Genomic DNA, 19,741 nt, shown 5'->3' on the forward strand with positions numbered 1-19,741 from the left:
GTAATTCTTGAGTCCCTTAGATGAGAAGTAATGCATCACTTCTGCTTGCCTTCCCATTTACCAGAACTTGGTCACATGGCCTCAAGCCCACGACACGTGAGTCAGGGAAACACACAGATATTAGGTGAGCATTAAACATCTCAGTCACAGAAAAAAGATTATAGGATTTATATTTTAGGAAGAAAAGCATGGTGGCAAAGTTGGACCACGGAAGTCAGAACCTTATCCTCTCTCACCTAAACTAATGTAACAGCCACCTACCTCACTGAACTGAGGAAGCAGAAAGAGAAGAGAGAAAAGAGTCTGCATACAAAACTATTTCTTCAGTAGAAGGGTGAACATTTGGATGTTGGGTGTGATGGATGACGAGAAAGAGGTTGAAGATGAAATTAACTGGATTGGAAGGAGGGGAGGTGTATGATGATACTATGAGCTTACCTCTCACACTAATAATATCTCAGTTTGATCTGAAATAATCTCAGCCAACAGTTTGTCAACACATAATGCTTGAACATCTACTTCGGGGAACAAAGAAAAGACCTGGTTCCTGCCTATGTGGTTGGACTTGTGTGCTATTTGTGTTGGTGTTGGTTACCTATTTTGAATGTTCAGTTGGACCAGTTAGACCAGGTTCTAGAGGACAGGAGGCATGTTTCATTCTTCTGTGTTTATACCCACTCCCCACAATGTAGTCTAATATTAAACATTCCATAAATAGTCAGTACATATTCACATTTGTCTGAGTGATGTGCATTTTATTAACTTCTTTGGCTGCTCCTGGCAGAGAATACTTGGTAAATTCCTTATGCGTTGAAAATGGAATACAGGGGTTCAGAACTAGAATGAGTCCTTTATTTTTTATTTAGAGAAACCAGGTAGTAAATTGAATATGCATTATCCAGATGTGAAAGATCCTGAACAAATGATGATGATGAAATCAGCTCCCCACTGTCCTCTCCCTTGTGTGCTTGTTTGGAAGTTTAAAATACCTAAGTTTAATTTTCACCTCTACTGCTCATTCCCTGAGTGACCTTGAGACATGGCCCTTTGTCTCATTTTCCCCATCAGTGGAATACGGATAATCATATTAATCTGCCTCACCAGGTAATGTGAGGACTAATTAAAAATGAGATTAGATTCAGTTGAAGTCTTTCTAGTGTGAGAAATATTAAACTTGGTGGTGCATGTCTGCAATGCTGTTAGATTTCCAGTAATGGTCTCTGGCCTTGGAACCACTTAAGACCCTGATGACACTGTAGCTGAGTTGGAGTGTCTGAAGCCTGCCCAGCTTATTGGCTGTGCTCACCTGTTCTGGTTTCATGCCCTGTGTGCCCAGCCCGAGGGCCAGACCCATCCAGAATTGCCTAGTTACTGAATAGGAGAAGCCAATGATCTTTTTACTTCTTTGGGCTTCCTCTGAGAGCTGCTTCCTGCCTGTCTGTCTTCTTCTTACCTCCTTTTCCTGCTCCTTTTTCTCAGACAAAATCTTTGGGAATTCTTTAGGTTGACAAATCAGTAAAAATAGCTAAATTAATAAATTCACTAAATAAGTCTTGAGCGTTAGTCTGCTTGGGCTGCTATTTACAAAGTACATAGGCTGGATGGCTTAAACAACAGACATTTATTTCTCACAGTTCTGGAGGCTGGGAAATCCCAGATCAAGGTACTGGATGATTCAATTTCCTGGTGAGGTCTCTCCTCCTGGTGTGCAGATGGCCACCTTCTCACTGTGTCTTCACATGGCAGAGAGAGAGAGAAAGCTCTGCTATCTCTTCTTATAAGGGTAATAATCCCATTATGAGGGCCCCACCCTCATGATATCCTCTAAACCTGATTAGCCCTCAAAGGCCCCACCTCCAGATACCATCATATTGCGAGCTGGGGCTTCAATATATGCTTTTTGAGGGAACAAAATTCAGTCCATAACAGCAGGTGTTTTGCTCATGCTCGCTTCAGTCAGGTAGAAAATGTCTCGATACTTAGAAATGGGTTTCCCAATTTTGCTTAACAGGTGGCTACCTCCACTACGTAATTTTGGGGGTGCTATGTATGCTCCTATTTCACCCACAAATTCTTGTTTTCACCGAGTGGCTCACAAAGCTCCAATCTTTCCACAATTAAAGTCATTTTTTGCCTTAATACATTATCTTTTATTTAGTTGCAGATACATATTTGTCACTGACCCCTTAGTATGTCTGCTGCTTTCCAGAGGGATAGAAGAATGTGCAGATACTCTGGTAGGGATGGATACACTAGTTATGGGAGTTGTCAGAGGGAGCACCGTCAAGCATGGAGATGAGGATGACAGAAAACAAAGGAGCCCAGGGGACCAAAGACAAATTCTGACACAGCATTGCTGCTATCCCTCAACTATCAACAATGGAACCTAAGAGAGATGACTAGTATTTCAGATAACTTGGCTTATGCATTTGCCTGCCTTAAGTCACTCTGTCCCTATAGTTGTGCAAGGTTAATGGTAAGATCCCTGGTATTACTGGTCATAGTTAAGAGAGAAGAAGAATGACCAGGTTATCTGGTAGCCACCTCTGGGAGAACTGCTCCGTACCTTCACAGATAGGGAAACATTGATACTCAGAGTATGCAGGTTCACTGCACTCAGGAAACAAACAGAAAAATAACTCCTGGTTCCATGGTATATTTAATAGCATTATTGCATGTTTATTGTGTGCCAGGTGCATACTGTGAGGAATTATTACCATTGTTATCATTCTTGTTTTAGTGATGAGCAAATTGAGGGGCTGAGGATTCGATTACATTTCCAAAGCCCCGGAGCTAGCAAATGAGACCGTAAATGAACCCAGGCAGCTGATTCCGGAGTCCCTGTCCTGTTCTTAAATTGGTAGGAAGATTAAAAATGAATAAACAAATAGAGAACACACAAACTAGAAATGCAGGACTTTAGGGAAGTCAGTTGAGAGATGAACATGGGCTGCTGGTCACCTGTTAGGACTTCTCCCTGGGCTTTGCAAGCTTTCGTCCAGAGGAAGAAGAGGCGGACCCAGGAACACTGCTTAGCAAGGATCAGAGACCAAGGAAGAGAGACTGGAGAACATGTTGTGAAACAGATGCAGCTGATCAGTGGTTGAGTGAATAAGATACACAGACCAGCGTCCCGTAGATAAAGGGAATGTAAACAAGACACTTGCACAGAGAATAGGTTCCATATGGGTGAAAGTGAGACTGGATGGATGGACCAGTTAACGGAGAACAGAACAGCCGGCCTGACAACCCAGGATGGCGTGACAGGTTAAAGATGAGAACCACAGTAATCAGCCAGCCACACAAATGGAGCCGCTCGTAGACACAGGAACTAAAAATTAGACCAGGGCTAAAAGAAACAAGACTATTGGCAAGAAAATATTCTAGAATAAACATGCCACCTCCCTCCTGCCATTCCTCAACTCAGCTGGACCTGGATGTTACTGGGGGTGATAAAATAGTCATGTCTAAGTTGTGGGGAAAGCCTAGCAGAAATCGGGCAGGGGAGACCCTCTAGGGCTTTGTTTAGATGGAAAAAGAAAATGTGTAGAGCTTCTCACTGTGAGGTAGAATAGGGTTTTGCTGATGGATCAGGTTCTACGTCCCGTGACTCGGTCCTTATATTTAGTGAGGAGGAGTCTTTCTAGCTACGTTCTCAACGAGCTAATTTTTTGAGAAAAGCTTAGTATGATTTGAGTAAAATGTCACAGATAAACCTTCATCTCCGTTGGTCTTCTACCTAAATATGGCCATTTGCCAAGTCCTGACAAGTCCTTCACAAGACCCCTCCCTTCTGCTTTTTCCTATTCCATATTAGGACCCAAAATTCTGTTCTTCTCAGTTCCTATCTGCTTGAGGTCAACTTCTACCTACGGCTGGAGCCCTCCAATGGTCTCCTGAACATCCCCCACACTGTCCCCAGATCCAACCTTTGAAGCACAACTTTTACCATGTTCTTCTTCTGCCCAAAAAATAGCTAAACACACAAAAAACTCCCAAATTTCCACTGCTCCCTATTGTCTTCAGGGATGAGGACTAGATTCCTCTAGATGCAGATTTTGACCTAATTCTAAACTTAGGCCATTAATACTCAAGGCAGAAAACCACAGATATATCTTTTCCTTTTCCATTTGAAATCTTGGTTTATATTTGCCCTCCTGCTGGGATTTTTCTCCCTACTTCTCTGCCCAAATCCTATCCATCCTCAAAGATTAAGTCTAGTCCCATTTACTCCATTAAGCCTTTCTGAAATGCCCCAGCCCCTTTCCTGTTCTGAACTTCTATAGCTCTTACTGGTGCCATTAATTACTTTGGCAATCAATCCTCCATTGGCCTGTGATTTTCTTTTCTTATTGTCTCAGATGCTGTTCAGATTCTGCCTTATTTAAGGTTGATGCCACCAAAGCTTCTTTAAGGCAAATGTTTTGTCATGCCTTGTTCACAGGAGACACACTAAGTATGTATGAAACAGATATCCTAGGATTCCAGCAATTAGCCCCATGCCTGGCTCATAGTATATGTTTTGAAGTTAAATCTCCTAGGTGGTACATTTCTCATGGACTTCTGTGACACTGACCTTCCATCCAGAAAGTGGCTACTTCATGCCCATAGTTATGGTAGAGATTGGACCAGGTGTGCAGTTCTGAGAAGTGAAGTGAGGCATATCATTATTATATGGTGAATAATGCTAGAGGCAGTGTGAGCATGTCAGGATGGTTGTAGCACAGGTCTGGGTGTCAGGCGGTGGCTCCACCTCTTTTCTAGAGACAGATTCCTTAACAGCTCTGATCCTTGGAGTTTTTCATCTGTAAAATGGGTTGTTGTGAGGGTTCAATAAGATCATGAGTACAAACCTTGTAGCACAGTGCCTGATACACAGAAAATGCCATATATAAAATAAAAATAGTATCCTGTTTCTATACGATGGTTTCTAGTTTGTAAAGTTATTTTTACCTTTAGAGTCACTACTTAATGCCTGGAGCTTCTAGAGAAATTGTATATGGATGTACGTGTCTGTTTCTGTGTATAAAATATAATCACATATTTTAATGTTATATATCTGTATTATAAATATTACATATTAGTGATTATTATATACACGTTTATCTTATATACGAACAGTACGTATATATCATTTATGCATCATATTTATGCATATATATGTATATATACACACCTATTACATATATATGAAAGAAGGAGAGAATGAGAGAGAAAACAAATGCTGTGAGTTATATCACATGAAGACTTACAAAAATTCAAAGCAATGTATTTATAGGTTTAGATCTACCCCAAAGTGAAACACCCCAGTGAAGAGCTGGGTGTGGTATCAGAATGGCAAAAGCCTTTGTCAACTACTTTGATTGATTTCCTTAAACAGGTCTTCCCACCCTAGGAGTTTCTGCCTTCTCCTTGAAGTTTCTCTCAGTGTGCTTGATTACTGAGGAAGAGAGAGAGAGAGAGAGGAGAAAGAGGTGGAGGGAAAGGCACAGAGAGGGAGGAGGGAAGGAATGAGAGAGAATGGGAAGGAAAAAGCAAAAGACGCTCAGCAAACACCAGGAGGGCCAAGAAAAATATTTAATCCAAACAGTGAATATTGTCATTTCCTCCCACAGTCTGCATTCCCCGTCCTCTTCCACGGGCGGGCTTGGGGAGCCAAGAAATGCCGAGCTGCCTGGCATGAGAGTGCCGTGTGGTGGGGGCACCCGGGGGCCAGCACGCGTGTCGGGGGCTGCAGTGGAACATTCCCACCATTGGCTCAGGCCTGCTTCAGCCTCCCGTGAACTGCAGGCTGGCCGAGGAGCCCGGAGAGGGGACGGCGGAGGGGAACGCTCGAAGTCAGAGCAGGGCCCCAACCGTCCGCCCTGGGCCTTCTCCCAGGACTCCCATGCTCTCCCGTCCCCGTCTCCCAGCTGCAGGTCCTCCACCTCTGACTTCTGCGCGTTCCCTCGCGCTTTCACCTCCTTCGCCTCCCAGAGCTTTGTGAGCTCTTGAACAGAGCCTATATGGCTCCATGTCCCGATCATGAGGGGTCTGGTGCTGGCACCGCAGCTGGCAGAGGCCCAGAGAGGAGGCACGGGTGAGGGACCACCTCCAGAGGTGCCTGGCGGCCATGGGGAAGGTCCCACCTGCTCAGCAAGGCACCTGCAGCGGCCGACATTCTGCTCTCAGCTTCCTTCTTCTGACGCTTGCAGTTTGGTTCCGTGAGAGTCTGCGGTTAGTGAACCTCTCCCCGGAAGGCCGTGCCGAGCTATCTCAGGTGATGTTTTAGAGAGAGTCATTGATAGTGAGAACAGCTATCTGGGGAGGCTAGGGGAGCCAGACAGAGGAAAGGTACCTTATCTTGGAGGAAAGGCCAGAGGAGTAGAAAGCAAAAACCATTCTGCCTTCTTAGCTTACAAAGTCGATTCGGCACGTGTCTCACCAGATATTCACGAAGCAGCTAGTGTGGTGTGTTAGGTGTTGTGCTGACGTAGGGGCCTTACTGCTGATGGAAGGAAACAGGAGTGGAAAAGGAGACAAACCGGAAGTGTCTCTGCCCCGTAGTCCTTGCACAGTTCAGACCTCTTGTGTTCAACGTTTCTACCTCTGACCTTGAACCACAGTAGGCTGGCTCCAATTATCTGGAGCCAAGGCAGGAAATTCCCCCGCACAAACAATTGTTAATTTATTCCTCTTTTAAAGAAGACAGCCAAATGCCGTGTAGCAGGACTGTCAGGAGAGTTTGCAGGCCACCTGTAGCGCCCCTCCCACCATGAAAACAAGACAAGCAAAATCATGAGAATTAACGGGTCCGCCAGCCTTGCGATGGAGACAAAAATGGGTTCTGAGGGTGTGTCATCGTCAGCTCCCACTGGGAGCCCCAGCACAGCCATTAGGTCACCTGGAGGATGGCTGCCGTGTCTTGAGAAGCATTGCTGTGTGGTTCAAGAAGGAGGAGGGTGGAGCTGCCATGAAATCCCAATTTAACAGCAAAGGACTGGAAATCACTGGCATCCAATCTGACCTAGCTGACTGTGCAGGATCAGCTGCTCCAGAGAAAAGGGAAAGCATGAGAGGCAGGAGTGAGACCGATGCAGGAGGAGAGAAAAGGTTTGGAGGCATTTTGTTTAGGACATGGAGCTGGGGGTTGATGCCGAGGGGCAGGCAGTGACCTTGTGAGTGATTATGGGATCTGAGGAGGGAGTTAAGGTGGTGGCAGAGAGTGGAGTACAGGGCGCTCTCACAGCCTCAGACAGTTTTGGTAAAAGGTGGAGGGAGATGTGCCACATCTTCTTCATCCATTCATCTGTCGATGGACACTTAGGTTGCTTCCATGTCCTGGCTATTGTAAATAGAGCTGCAATGAACATTGTGGTACATGACTCTTTTTGAATTATGGTTTTCTCAGGGTATAGGCCCAGTAGTGGGATTGCTGGGTCATATGGTAATTCTATGTTTAGTTTTGAGTTATTTGTAGTGAGGTGGATGGACCTAGAGTCTGTCCTACAGAGTGAAGTAAGTCAGAAAGAGAAAAACAAATACTGTATGCTAACACAAATATATGGAATCTAAGAGAAAAAAAAAAAAAAAAAGGTCATGAAGAACCTAGGGGTGAGATGGGAATAAAGACACAGACCTACTAGAGAATGGACTTGAGGATATGGGGAGGGGGAAGGGTAAGCTGTGACAAAGTGAGAGAGTGGCATGGACATATATACACTACCAAATGTAAAACAGATAGCTAGTGGGAAGCAGCCGCATAGCACAGGGAGATCAGCTCAGTGCTTTGTGACCACCTAGAGGGGTGGGATAGGGAGGGTGGGAGGGAGGGAGACGCAAGAGGGAAGACATACGGGAACATATGTATATGTATAACTGATTCACTTTGTTATAAGGCAGAAACTAACACACCATTGTAAAGCAATTATACTCCAATAAAGATGTTAAAAAAAAAAAAAAAAAGGTGGAGGGACAAAAGGGCCCACAGCACAGGACACTGTCCCATCAGCAGCAGTGGTTCTACACAGTAACGTTTATCAACCAAGGGGCAGATCACAAATTTGCAGGAGGGCTTTGTCGTTTTGTTAAGCCCCCTGAGAGAGTGTGACAAGAACCCTGGGGAGATGTTCTCTCCTCGTGTCTCTCGTGAGAAACAGAGCTCTGACTTGGAGCCCGTGTCTTTCTGGCACAGATAAGTGCAGACTCTACCTGAATACCCTGCTGCCCCAAATTCACCATCGGGGCCCTGACATCCCCCCCGGGCGTGGATGAGAAGAAGCGCCAGGGCCGTTTGGGGCCAAGAGGAGGGGCCGCGTGGGGAAGCTGGTCGTGTGTGTTTGTAAGTGAGGTGGGGAGTCTGCGGCGCCGGGTCTTTTTTTGCAGCTAAATGGAAGGAGCTGCTAGGAGGTAATTTTTGGCTGAAAAGTAAGTCGCAGAGAGTCGTCTCACCTTCCTGTTTTCCTGTGGTGCCCATCAGGGAAGAGGTGTCTGTGACGGTTTGGGGTTTTTCAGAGGCTGAGACACCTGAGTCACCACTATGGTTTGGAGGAGAGCCCTGGTTTCCAGAAGCCAGTCAGGCCTTTCCCACTCTATTTTTATAAGTCCCAGACCCATTTCCCCTTGTCACCCGACTCTCTTCCATGACTCAGATGGGTGCATTTATGGTGAGAGTGAAGGGAACAGGAGGCTGTCAGGGATGAGAGCATCCACGCTTTGACTCTAAAGTACGGGTGGCAGAATCTTGACATCTTTCTGACCAGAGTCTCTCTGGAGGGAATTCAGACACCAACCCACACTGGCACAAAGCAATGGTACATTCCTGCCGCCTTCATAAAACTAGGATTCATTGAGTACTTACTGTGGGCCAGGTACGGGGCTAAGTATTTCACCTCCATTCACTCATTTTTTTCTTGACAGCAACCCTCTGAATAGGTGTTATTCCTATTTTACGAATGAGGATACCGCAGCTTAAAGCACAGTAACTCACTCAGGCTCCAATAGTTGGTAAGGAGCAAAGCTGGGACCTGGGCGTAGGTTTATCTCACACCATACCTCACACTCTGAATCACCATACTGTACAGCCTTGAGCATCTTCCTGGGCAGGAGCTGCTAAGCTTTGGGTACCTTGCTGCAGATAAAATTATTGCAGGTGAAAGAAGTCATTTGACCTTATTTTGTTTGCTTTTCTTTTTCCGTTCTCAGTGCATTCTGTTTCTCTCAGAAGAGATTCGTTTTTGCACTACTTGGCTATTACTGTTCTAAGACTATGCTTTGGTTTTGGTGTCAGATAGAGATAAGCTGGTGATTATAATCAGGCTTCTCTTTCCAACCCTGTAAAGGTCCCCATTTGCTCTTCCTTTTTTGAGGGTAAGAAGAGAACCCATCATAAGAGCAGCCCATCCTCTCTCTCAGAGTTAGGTATTCACTTTAGGTATAATTCTCCAAAGCTTGACCCATGAGGGTGTGTGTGTGTGTGTGTGTGTGTGTGTGTGTGTGTTGAAGGAGGCTCATTTAGTAAAGGGGTAAATAGCCCAATGCAAAGAGCCTCCTTATAAGTAAAAAGGAAAAATATTCATGTTAATGACTTTGTATTCTATAAGTTATTAAAAGGCAGGGAAACAGGAATTTTATAAAGGTTTTTTCTTCTGTGAAAATCGTTCAGAAGCTACATGATCTCACATGGACCAGTAAAGCACAATAGACCACAAGAGTAGACCTGAGTACTGACCCCTCTCTAGGGGCCACCACATGGGGCTGTTTCCCTCTGCCCATCCAACAGAATGTGTATCTTCATTGCTTTCCTTTCAATTATGTCTTGCTTATCTATTGTTTGAAGAGTAGACTCTTGGCCTTCAAGGAGGTACTCTTTGCAGTTTCAGCTGTTAACTGGTAACCCAGCATGTCTTTAATGTGTTAGTGACTAGTGACTTTGCCAAGGCCTGGATTGAACCATGGAGACCTCAGGGCTGGTAGGCAGGAGAAAATCTCCTAGTTTCCAAGTGAGCCAAGCTACCTGTGCAACATCACCATACCATATGTCATTCCATATCAGTCCTCACATTTTATCTTATTAAAATTCTAACAGAGTCACTTAAAAGATCTCCACCTTGCAAAGCCCCAAGACCTGGGCCCCGATTCCCGATCAGCTGTTAAAACCCAACAACTTGATTACAGATAGTGTTTGCAAACATTCCTAGGACAGCCACAGTTTCACTGTCTTCTTTCTGCTCTGGTTTTCAGCTTCTTTTTGCTGTTAGCCCCTGGCAATTTCCATTCTTTTCTTATTATACCACCTGTAGAACTGAGATGATATTGATAAATTTATTCAACATTTTTAGCTTGTTAATAGGAGAACTTTAGATGGTGTATTCTACTATTTCTTCCCACTCAGAAATAAATGTATACCAATACTCTGCACCAAGTAGGAGAGGACTAATGAAAAGGAGGGATCTGGTTATAAAGTATGCTAAAAAAAAAAATGTATTTAGCCACCATCATAGTTATTTATTTCTTGAGAACCTACTGTGCATCAGGCACTGAACTAGTAGCTGGGACTGAAGGGGATTAGACTCTGAGCCCTTGAAAATACATTCTGAATGTTAAGTCCTATAATGCATATATGGATAAAACATACCATAGTACACAGGCAAGGAGAACTCTCTGGGTCTAGGAAGCCAGATGAGATTTTCCAGAGGAGCTTGAATCTAAGAAATTCTTCCTGCACAACCCACCTCAGGGTATCTGTCGCTTTTAATTTTACATTTTCCAAGAAGATTGTTGCAAACCCACAAATGTGAGATCACTGGCACCCTCCCACCCCAAGGGATGAACACGGGATGAGTGGAACAACTCCATTTCCTCTTTTCCTCAGATGACTGCAGTGAGCAGAAAATGCCTGGCTTTAGCATTCTAGGGCCCAGAAATAAATGCTTCTGGGTTGCAGGCATCTGCTGATGGGAATGGAGCACAGTGCTGCTTCCTCCTGGCAAAATCAGCCTCTAGGAAGATATGGGCCAACCGAGCCCCAAGATCAGAAGGAACTACAGTACCAGGTAGCCTATTTGGGTAAACGTTTAACCTGCAACTGAGAAAAACAGAAGTGAAGTTGTGGGGTGTCTAGGGGAATTGAGATTATATATATGACCCTTTCTCTGTTTCTATATTGGATCGCTGGGTTCACTTCATTATTAATGTTTCTGCACCTAAGCCCTTTTTATAGAGGTGCCAAAGGAATTTGTTACTCTGCATTCCCCATAAATTAAAAGGTTAATGAAATAATCAGATAGTGGTAGCATGGTTTAGCAGAAAGAACATCGAGAATCAAGAAATTTGGGCTATGTTCCCAGGATTGTTACAACTAGCCTTGCAAACAAGACATTTCACTGTTTTAAGGGGCCATTTCATCATTTGTAAAATGAGAGTTTTGTACTAAATATTATTCAAGAATCCATCTGGCCTTTGAATTTTATGCATCTATGGTCCTTAAAAAAAAAAGAAAGCAACTAATGTTCTGGTCATCAAGAGTCCCTGAAGGGCCTCAAAGACCTCTGAATTTTGCCCCTGAGATTCGCAGGTGAAGCAGTGGACACATGGGCAGATCCAAGGGCTGAAAGAACGAGGCTGGAGGTCACCATTCACTGGAGAGCCAGAGAACTTCCATCTGCTGCATGGACTTCACTGGGTGTGGCACCACAGCTGCCTTGGAAGATGGCTTCTTTTGGCCTGATGTAGCCTAATCAATATGAAGAAATGGGTGTGGGTCTGATTTGTCATTCACATAATGAGAAGGTTTTGATGGGAGATGATGTAGGAGAAAGAAAACAGTGTTAGGCATTATACAAAAATGTGATTAGCGTCTTCTGTCTTACTTAACACACTCCTGAAGATTACTTATCGGGCTTCTGTCCCATGCTTTACCTATAGGGATATAATCACTTTGGGCTGATATCTCAATCTTGATGTTAGTAGAGCAGAAGGTCTGCAGCCCAAAACTAACCTTTCTAGAACATCAGTGTGCTCATGGGTTCTGTTGCAAGCTGTAGAAGAAAAATGTTCTTAATCTAATTCACATAATAGGGGTACTATCAGCCAATCAGTCAAAGTTTATGGAACTCTTCCTGACAGTGGGCTCTGTGATGAGCAGTCTGGGACAACCTGCCTCTCTATTTTTACCCTCTTCTTTCACTTGCACAGTTTTCTCAGGCCCCTCTACCCCTCTGAATCATCCAGTGCTAAACTCTTTTTCATGTGGGCTAGATGTAGCAAAGCCAGCCCCTGAAAGCTCATGTCATCCTTTCCGCGTCCCCACCCACCCCAAATCTGGACTAGGTACTTCTATCTGCATTGCTATGCTAGCACTCGTCATCATAAGCTATAATTGCAAGTGGGGGGTTCTCTTGAGGACTGGAGCCATGTTTTATTTCTCTCTGTACCCTCATAACAATGCCTGGTACAAATAGGTGAGGAATAAATGTTGAGTGATTGAATAAATGACTACATCCATAGGCAACAGACAGAGCTACCATTCCTATACCCAACTCCCCAGAACAATTTAAACAGAAAATATCACCAGATAATATAAAGGAGAAATTATCTTACTTCTGAGAAGTAAAGTCATATGGATAGGATAGACTGACAACCTTTCCTCTTTGTATTTCATCACTTACGCACTTCCATTCATATGGCCACCTCAGCTGCCTGGAACATAGCCAGTTGGCAAGAAAAGCCTTCCTATAACAACTAAAATAGGTATCATCAAGCTCATACATCATAAGAAGAGCAACCTAGCCTCTCTCTCAGATTTAAGTATTCACTTTAGGTATAATTCTACAAAGCTTGACCCATGAGGGTGTGTGTGTGTGTGTGTGTGTGTGTGTGTGTGTGTGTGTGTGTGTGTGTGTAAGGAGGCTCATTTAGTAAAGGGATAAATAGCCCAATGCAAAGAGCCTCCTTATAAGTAAAAAGGAAAAATATTCATGTTAATGACTTTGTATTCTATAAGTTATTAAAAGGCAGGGAAACAGGAATTTTATACAGGTTTTTTTCTTTTGTGAAAACAGTTAAAATGAAAATTAAAAAGTGGCTCTTAAAGAAATAAGCTTTAGGTACTTGAAAAACTCACTTAGTTGGAACACTTCATTTTCTGATGTTACAGGAAAATGAGGTGCATGTATGGGTAGTGAAAAATTCACCTATGGACACATTGTGCAGAGAAGCCAAGTCTTGTACCATTCCTTGGGGAAGTTTCCTGTGGGGAGGAGTGATGTCCCAAGTCAGACACCTTTCAATTATTGAGATTTGCGTCCCCCAATCTAGTCCAGTCTTCAGATACTTTAAAAACTTTGGATCGATTAGTCATTTTTCCCTTCCTATTTTTTCCATTGTAACTTTGGACTCAAGCTGTCAAGCTTCCAGGCACATGTTGCCATAGGAGACTCTGTTTGTTTAGGGTGGAGTAGTTATTTTTGGCAGGTTAGGGGAGGAGCAATTAATTCTAATAGGTATATAGTAAATTAAATACTTGTGTCTTTCCAACCTTTTCTCTGTATTTATGCTCCTTTTTATAAATTCCCTTCTCTTCCCAGATGACCCTTTAAGAACATTCTAGAAATCATGTCCAGGATATAGCCATCGAAGTCTAGTGAGCTCTAGAGAAGGTCACCTAGACAATTTCTGATCTTTTCAACATACCTTCCCTAATACTCTTGAGATGAGAAGCCATCCTTGGGGAAGAGGTTGGAAAGAAAGATTCCCAGGATCTTTTATTAATCCATTCAAATGTCTAAGTTGTTCTTATGAAAAGGAAGATCTTCTTTAGATCTCCCTTTAATCCTCCATATTGAAGACCATACTTTTATATGTAGGAGAAGTATTTTGGGTGCTCTTTGGATTTTTATAGACGATTACATGAAAAAGAAAGAAGAAACAGATTAAGTTTTGCCAATGAGTCAGTCAGGGTTGGAGGAAAAGTAACAGATGCAGTGTTAAATGAGGAAAATATACTCCAAACACTGGAAAAAGAAAATTCTGGGGGAATTTCAGTGGATGTATCTGGTCCTCCCAGGAGAACCCAAGGGCATCTATAGGTGTTAATGATGCAGCTAGTTGTATTTTGACTCCTATTTGGCTGCAATTGTAGATTCAAGTTATGATTATATAGTTATTCCAAGTTCTCCAGAGCCAGAGTAACTGGCTCCAGTGTTAAAGACAAATGCTCATCTCGAAATCTTTGTCTTTTATCCCAGTGAGGCGTGTGTTGAGAACAGAATTCATTTTCACTTCCTGCTCTCAACTGACATTGCCGTGCAGCTGTGTGACAGCTGTTGAGTTCCACCCCACAAGTAGCAGCTTCTCAGAGGTTCACAAACTGGTATACATCTGGAATGATGTTCAAGTGACCTCAGGACCCCATAGAATAAATCAAAACATTGAAGAAATAACTTGGATGAGCTCATTCTGATGTAACTCAATTGCTGAAAATTATTTAATGGCCATTAAAAAAAAAATTTGTATTTATTTATTTATTTTTGGCTGCGTCGGGTCTTCGTTGCTGTGCGCGGGTTTTCTTTAGTTGCGGTGAGCGGGGGCTACTCTTCGTTGTGGTGCACGGGCTTCTCATTGCGGTGGTTTCTTTTGTTGCGGAGCACGGGCTCTAGGCGCGTGGGCTTCAGTAGTTGTGGCGCATGGGCTCGGTAGTTGTGGCTCGTGGGCTCTAGAGCGCAGGCTCAGTAGTTGTGGCTCACGGGCTTAGTTGCTCCGTGGCATGTGGGATCTTCCCGGACCAGGGCTCAAACCCGTGTCCCCTGCATTGGCAGGCGGATCCTTAACCACTGCGCCACCAGGGAAGTCCCTTAATGGCCATTTTTTACTTTAGTGATCTATCTCATCAAAGCAGAGTGAAATAGGGAACAGTCCTTCTATTTGACATTTAAGGAGGGTGGGGGAAGAGAAAGTGATTTGAATATGTGAACTGGAAGGTGGCCTCAGGACTCAAGAGTCTACTGACTGTCCTGTGGCCCAAAGAGCTTGACTACGAGATGCTTCCTGAGGCTTCGCAATTGGGTATCCACTCAGGATGGGGAGCAGCTAGTGTGATTGAGTAGGTGGGCTGGCTGGGCTGGTGCACCCTCCAGGATGCCGTGGGACACTGTTTCCCTCTGAGAGTGGTTCTAGAGAAACAATGCGTTGGGCTGCTGAGCTATTTTTTTAACCGCTTGTTGCTGTTCTTATCATACATTCCCTTTCGGGGTGAAACACTCCACTAACTCTGGTTTGGCCTGGGCCCCTTTCCCATTTTGGTTCCTGTTAACTTGCAGCAGTAACAGGAGTAGATGGAAACCGTTTGGCTTCCTCTGCTCTAACCCTGTGTCTAGCTGCTGTGCATGAAGTAGCTGTACATGTGGGATGATTTGTGTTCCAGCACTGGTGTCCCAAACCCTAGGACCACTGCATTCTGGACAAACATCATTTGAGTCTATAGCAACCCAGGACTATTGGGGTCTCTAAGTACAAGTACCAGAAGAGATGGAGGTTATGGTCCTTAATCTGTGAGAAGCAGCAAAAAATCAAGACACATGACTTCTAATCCTAAACTCTGCTTGACCTAGCTGTGTGACCTGGAGTAATTTTTGTCATCTCTATTTATCCCCATTTCCTCACTGATAAAATGGGACTTTTAAAGCCAAACCTGCCTGATGCACAGGTTTTCCTGATGATCAACAGAGTTAACATGTGTGAAAATATTTTGTAACCTACCTAATGATATGAAGACCTACTATTACGAGAAGGTGAAAAAGTTGATCAAGGAATTAAATGAACCAGCCTGGTCCCTAGAGTAGGCCAGGAGCAGACACTGGTTGTGAAATTTGACAATTCCTTAGATCCAATGGTCTTATCTTGAGACTTTTCAACTTCTTGAGAATGTTAGGTCAATTTTTACCCTGCCCCTTTGGTGCTCTCGCATAATAATGTCTCGAGGGCTTCCCTGGTGGTGCAGTGGTTGAGAATCTGCCTGCCAATGCAGGGGACACGGGTTCGAGCCCTGGTCTGGGAAGATCCCACATGCCGCGGAGCAACTGGGCCCATGAGCCACAACTACTGAGCCTGCGCGTCTGGAGCCTGTGCTCCGCAACAAGAGAGGCCGCAATAGTGAGAGGCCCGTGCACCGCGATGAAGAGTGGCCCCCGCTTGCCACAACTAGAGAAAGCCCTCGCACAGAAACGAAGACCCAACACAGCCATAAATAAAATAAATAAATAAATAATGTCTCGAGTTCCATGGATTATGTTGGGGGCGGGATGAGTGGGAGAATAGGGTGAAGCAGAGTGAAGTTGTACTTAGACCCTGACTTGCTACCTCCTTACCAGCCTTTCCAAGCAGATGGTTGGTGTGATACCATCAACAACCGGGCCTACTGCCACTATGATGGGGGAGACTGCTGCTCTTCCACTCTCTCCTCCAAGAAGGTAAGTGAGGGCACCTGGGAGTGGGAGGAGAGGGTAGCAGCTCCAGGAATAGAGGCAGGAGCTTTGGCTAGCTCTCCTTCGTGGTGCATCATAATTTGTTTTTCTTCAACAGTCAAGAAGAGGGAATGATAATGAACAAACATTGGAGCTTCTACAGTGACAGGATTAAGGATAGTAATTTTAGGATAGGTTGTTAGAAAACACTAGTCTCTCATTGTCAGTCCTGTAACTGCTAGAGAAAAGCCATGCTTCTGCTACTCAGACTCCCACCTGCTTATCATTGTCCAGGAAAAGTTTCTGTAGGTAGGGAGTAATGGCTTCCACTCCTTGGAGAGGCAGGATTATCCATGAAGTGGTATCCACTTATTATTAAACTTCACAGCTAAATGAATAATCCTGTAAAGTGTATTACAAGCATATTGCAGGTGTATGTTGAGCAGCTACCTGGAGCACCCCCCCCCCGCCCCCGCTGTATCCTGAGCAGTGGTCCTTTTCTTGATGCCTTTTATCCTGTTGCTCTGGACTCTATTAAAATAGAAGATACGCTTAAGCTAAGCCTATAAGATTGAATAGGCTGAAAATTCGGAATAATATGGTTGAAAACCCAAGCGCTCCAAAGATATCTGACGCTAGTTGGCCGATTTGATGAATCAGAAATACACAAGAACGTTTCCTTCCTTGTTATGTGTCTCCACAATAAAGTCACGTCTGCATGATCACCTCTACACAGACCTGAACACTCCTCCTAATAGCTAATATTTACTGATGGCTCACTCTGTGCCAGGCATTGTTCTCACCACTGACATGAATTAACTTATGTAGTGCAGAGAGCTCAGGGACTTATTGTATCACTGTTCAATCTGGCCCTCTTTTGCTCTAAAAACCAGCAAATCCCAAACCATGAGAAACAGATCAAGAGCTTGGATTGCAGGTCAGACATCATGCCAACTAGTTCCTGGTCTCACTTGAAGAAAGTAACTGGTCAAGGATCCCATTTCTACTCAGGAAGGCATAACCACTTTGGAAGAAAGCAATCAGTTCTCTCCCCATCTCCATCTCACCCTCAGCAGATCTAGGGTTTTTCTTTAATGGATTTTGGTGCCTGTAGCCAGTATACACATGAATCAGGATTGAAAAAGCCTTTCACCCCTGTCGACTCCTAAATTACATTTAATTCATATGTGAAAATATGCTGGGAAATTTCCTCAAACCCCACCACCCGTTCTCCAGCCCACTTGCCCAGTCACCCAGCCTATCTCTTCAGTGTACTTGGACTATTAAATAATATGCTGATCTATTGTTGTTTCATTTGACTATCCATGCCCAAAGAGCAGAATCTTTGCCACTTTTACATCATGTCTCCTGAATGCCCAATTCTCTCTGAAGCTAATTATGGACACTCAAAAAGTATGATTATCTGTTGGTAGCAGTGCAAGCAGGAAGAGAGAAACTTTTGCTGGACCATCTCTGACCTGGCGGAGGGATAATTACATAGCAGGAAGGCAATCCAGCCACAAACAATGGGTAGAGAGATGCATCGTTTCACCAAGCCAAAGTATATCCTGGGTTCAAGAAGGGCAAAACCTCAAGCTTATGAAGATAGAAGAGATGATTCTATGGCCCCAAGAACATCAAAAAAGTAGAAGACATAGAGCTAGGTAATAGAGCCTTGGTTTTCCAGATAGTAGTGTCATGACCTTGAGTTAAGTCACCCTACCTCTCTTGACCTTCCCTGTAAGAAGAAAATACTAACATTCATCTTACCTACTTTACAAAGATTTTTTGAAGCTTGATAATAACAGCAAAAACATTAACAGCAGTAGTTTTGAACATTAGTGGTAATATTAGAAGTAGTAGTAACAGATATTAGAGATGCCTGGAAATGTGTGTTTCATATCCATCATCTTGTTTAAACCACACTAACACCCTCTTGGGTAGTTGCTGTTGTCCTCCCACTTTATATATAAAGAAAGTGAAGCAAGGAAGGTTTACCTTGCCTAAGGAGACATGGTGTGTAAGTGAAAGAACTGAGTGTTAATTTCAATTCTGTGATACTAACATGCAATCCCACACTTCCTCTGGGACCAAGTGAGAAAAAAAGCAAAAGCTAGTTGAAAGTGTGATGCTTGGTGCAAAAATGAGTGATTTCAACTTCTCTTTGATTTCTCCTAGGTCATTCCATTTGCTGCTGACTGTGATCTGGATGAATGCACCTGCCGAGACCCCAAGGCGGAAGAAAATCTGTAACTGTGGGATCAAGCCCCTCCTTCCACTGCCCTGGAGGCAGTAAGAATCAGAGGCCTCCACAAAAGGAAACAAAGGATGAATGAAGAAGAAAGGTCATGAAATGAAGGAAGGAAGAAGAACATGAAGGATCCTATAAGAAATGCAAGAGGACGTTTATAGGTGCCAACTATTGCATCAAGTAGCCCAAGTAAGGAAGAATCACAGGCAAACATTTCTTCAAAGAGGCAGTTGATTTAAAGTGGAAAGAGAAATATGATATATATACAAGGACCCTCCTTCCCCATTTATATTCTATCAAATCCCATCCTCAACTCTTGCCCTGCCCCCCACTCTGCACCCTGCCAACTATTCAGCCCCACCCAACTTGTAAACCAATACCAAAATACTAGAAGAGAAGTTGCCAGGGACACTCTGCTAATACCCATTTTGAATGGATGGCCATCTTTCAGGGCTCGTCTAATCTAAACTGGCTCTCTCCCTTTCTTTGTGTAGTCTCCCTTAGTAATAATGAGGTTAGTTATTAATTCTTTATAAGTATTTAAACATAATGATATAAATATATTATATATATTATATTTTTTGCTGTCTACTAAGCTAAAAATTATCCATTGTTCCACACATGCTGCTGTGAAGTTCACGTCCAAAATGAATGCTGAGGGTTTGAGGACCGAAAGACAAGTTCTTCTGCCATCTTTCTATTCCTAGGGATTGGCAGGTTGAGAGGGAACTGGGGAAGAAAAGAGAGAGATTAGATGGAGTTTCTGATTATCACATGTCAGCTAATCATCTTTTTATGAACTGGGAGCTGAGCCCAGTTTGAGGAGATGGGGGCTTGGAATGATAATACTAAAAGGTATGGAAAGGTGGGTGGGGTTATCCATTGGTGATGGGTCCAGGAAAACTAGACTATGGTTCTTGAGTATCCATCCAAAAAGAAGACATTCTCTTCAGTTCTTGGAACTCTTCGTTGCAGTTGGTGAGGCCCAGGATTTTCTGCACTTCCACAGGTGCCTGTTCCAAGCGTGGCTCTCATCCAGTCACTCAGTCAA

The 19,741-nt window shown here is 43.8% G+C and overlaps 1 protein-coding gene across 1 annotated transcript in view; it reads left to right on the plus strand.

The window, feature by feature from the left end:
- Positions 1 to 19,035, plus strand: part of PAPPA2 (pappalysin 2) — a 300,507-nt gene extending 281,472 nt beyond the window's left edge. Inside the window, exons 21-22 of the mRNA XM_068538389.1 lie at positions 16,347 to 16,445; positions 18,618 to 19,035. Of these exons, the coding sequence (XP_068394490.1) occupies positions 16,347 to 16,445; positions 18,618 to 18,692 (174 nt within the window). The 3' untranslated portion in view covers positions 18,693 to 19,035. The remainder of the gene's footprint in view (positions 1 to 16,346; positions 16,446 to 18,617) is intronic.
- The last annotated feature ends 706 nt before the right edge of the window (positions 19,036 to 19,741 follow it).

The sequence above is a fragment of the Eschrichtius robustus genome, chromosome 3 (assembly GCF_028021215.1).
Source record: "Eschrichtius robustus isolate mEscRob2 chromosome 3, mEscRob2.pri, whole genome shotgun sequence".
Lineage (NCBI taxonomy): Eukaryota > Metazoa > Chordata > Mammalia > Artiodactyla > Eschrichtiidae > Eschrichtius > Eschrichtius robustus.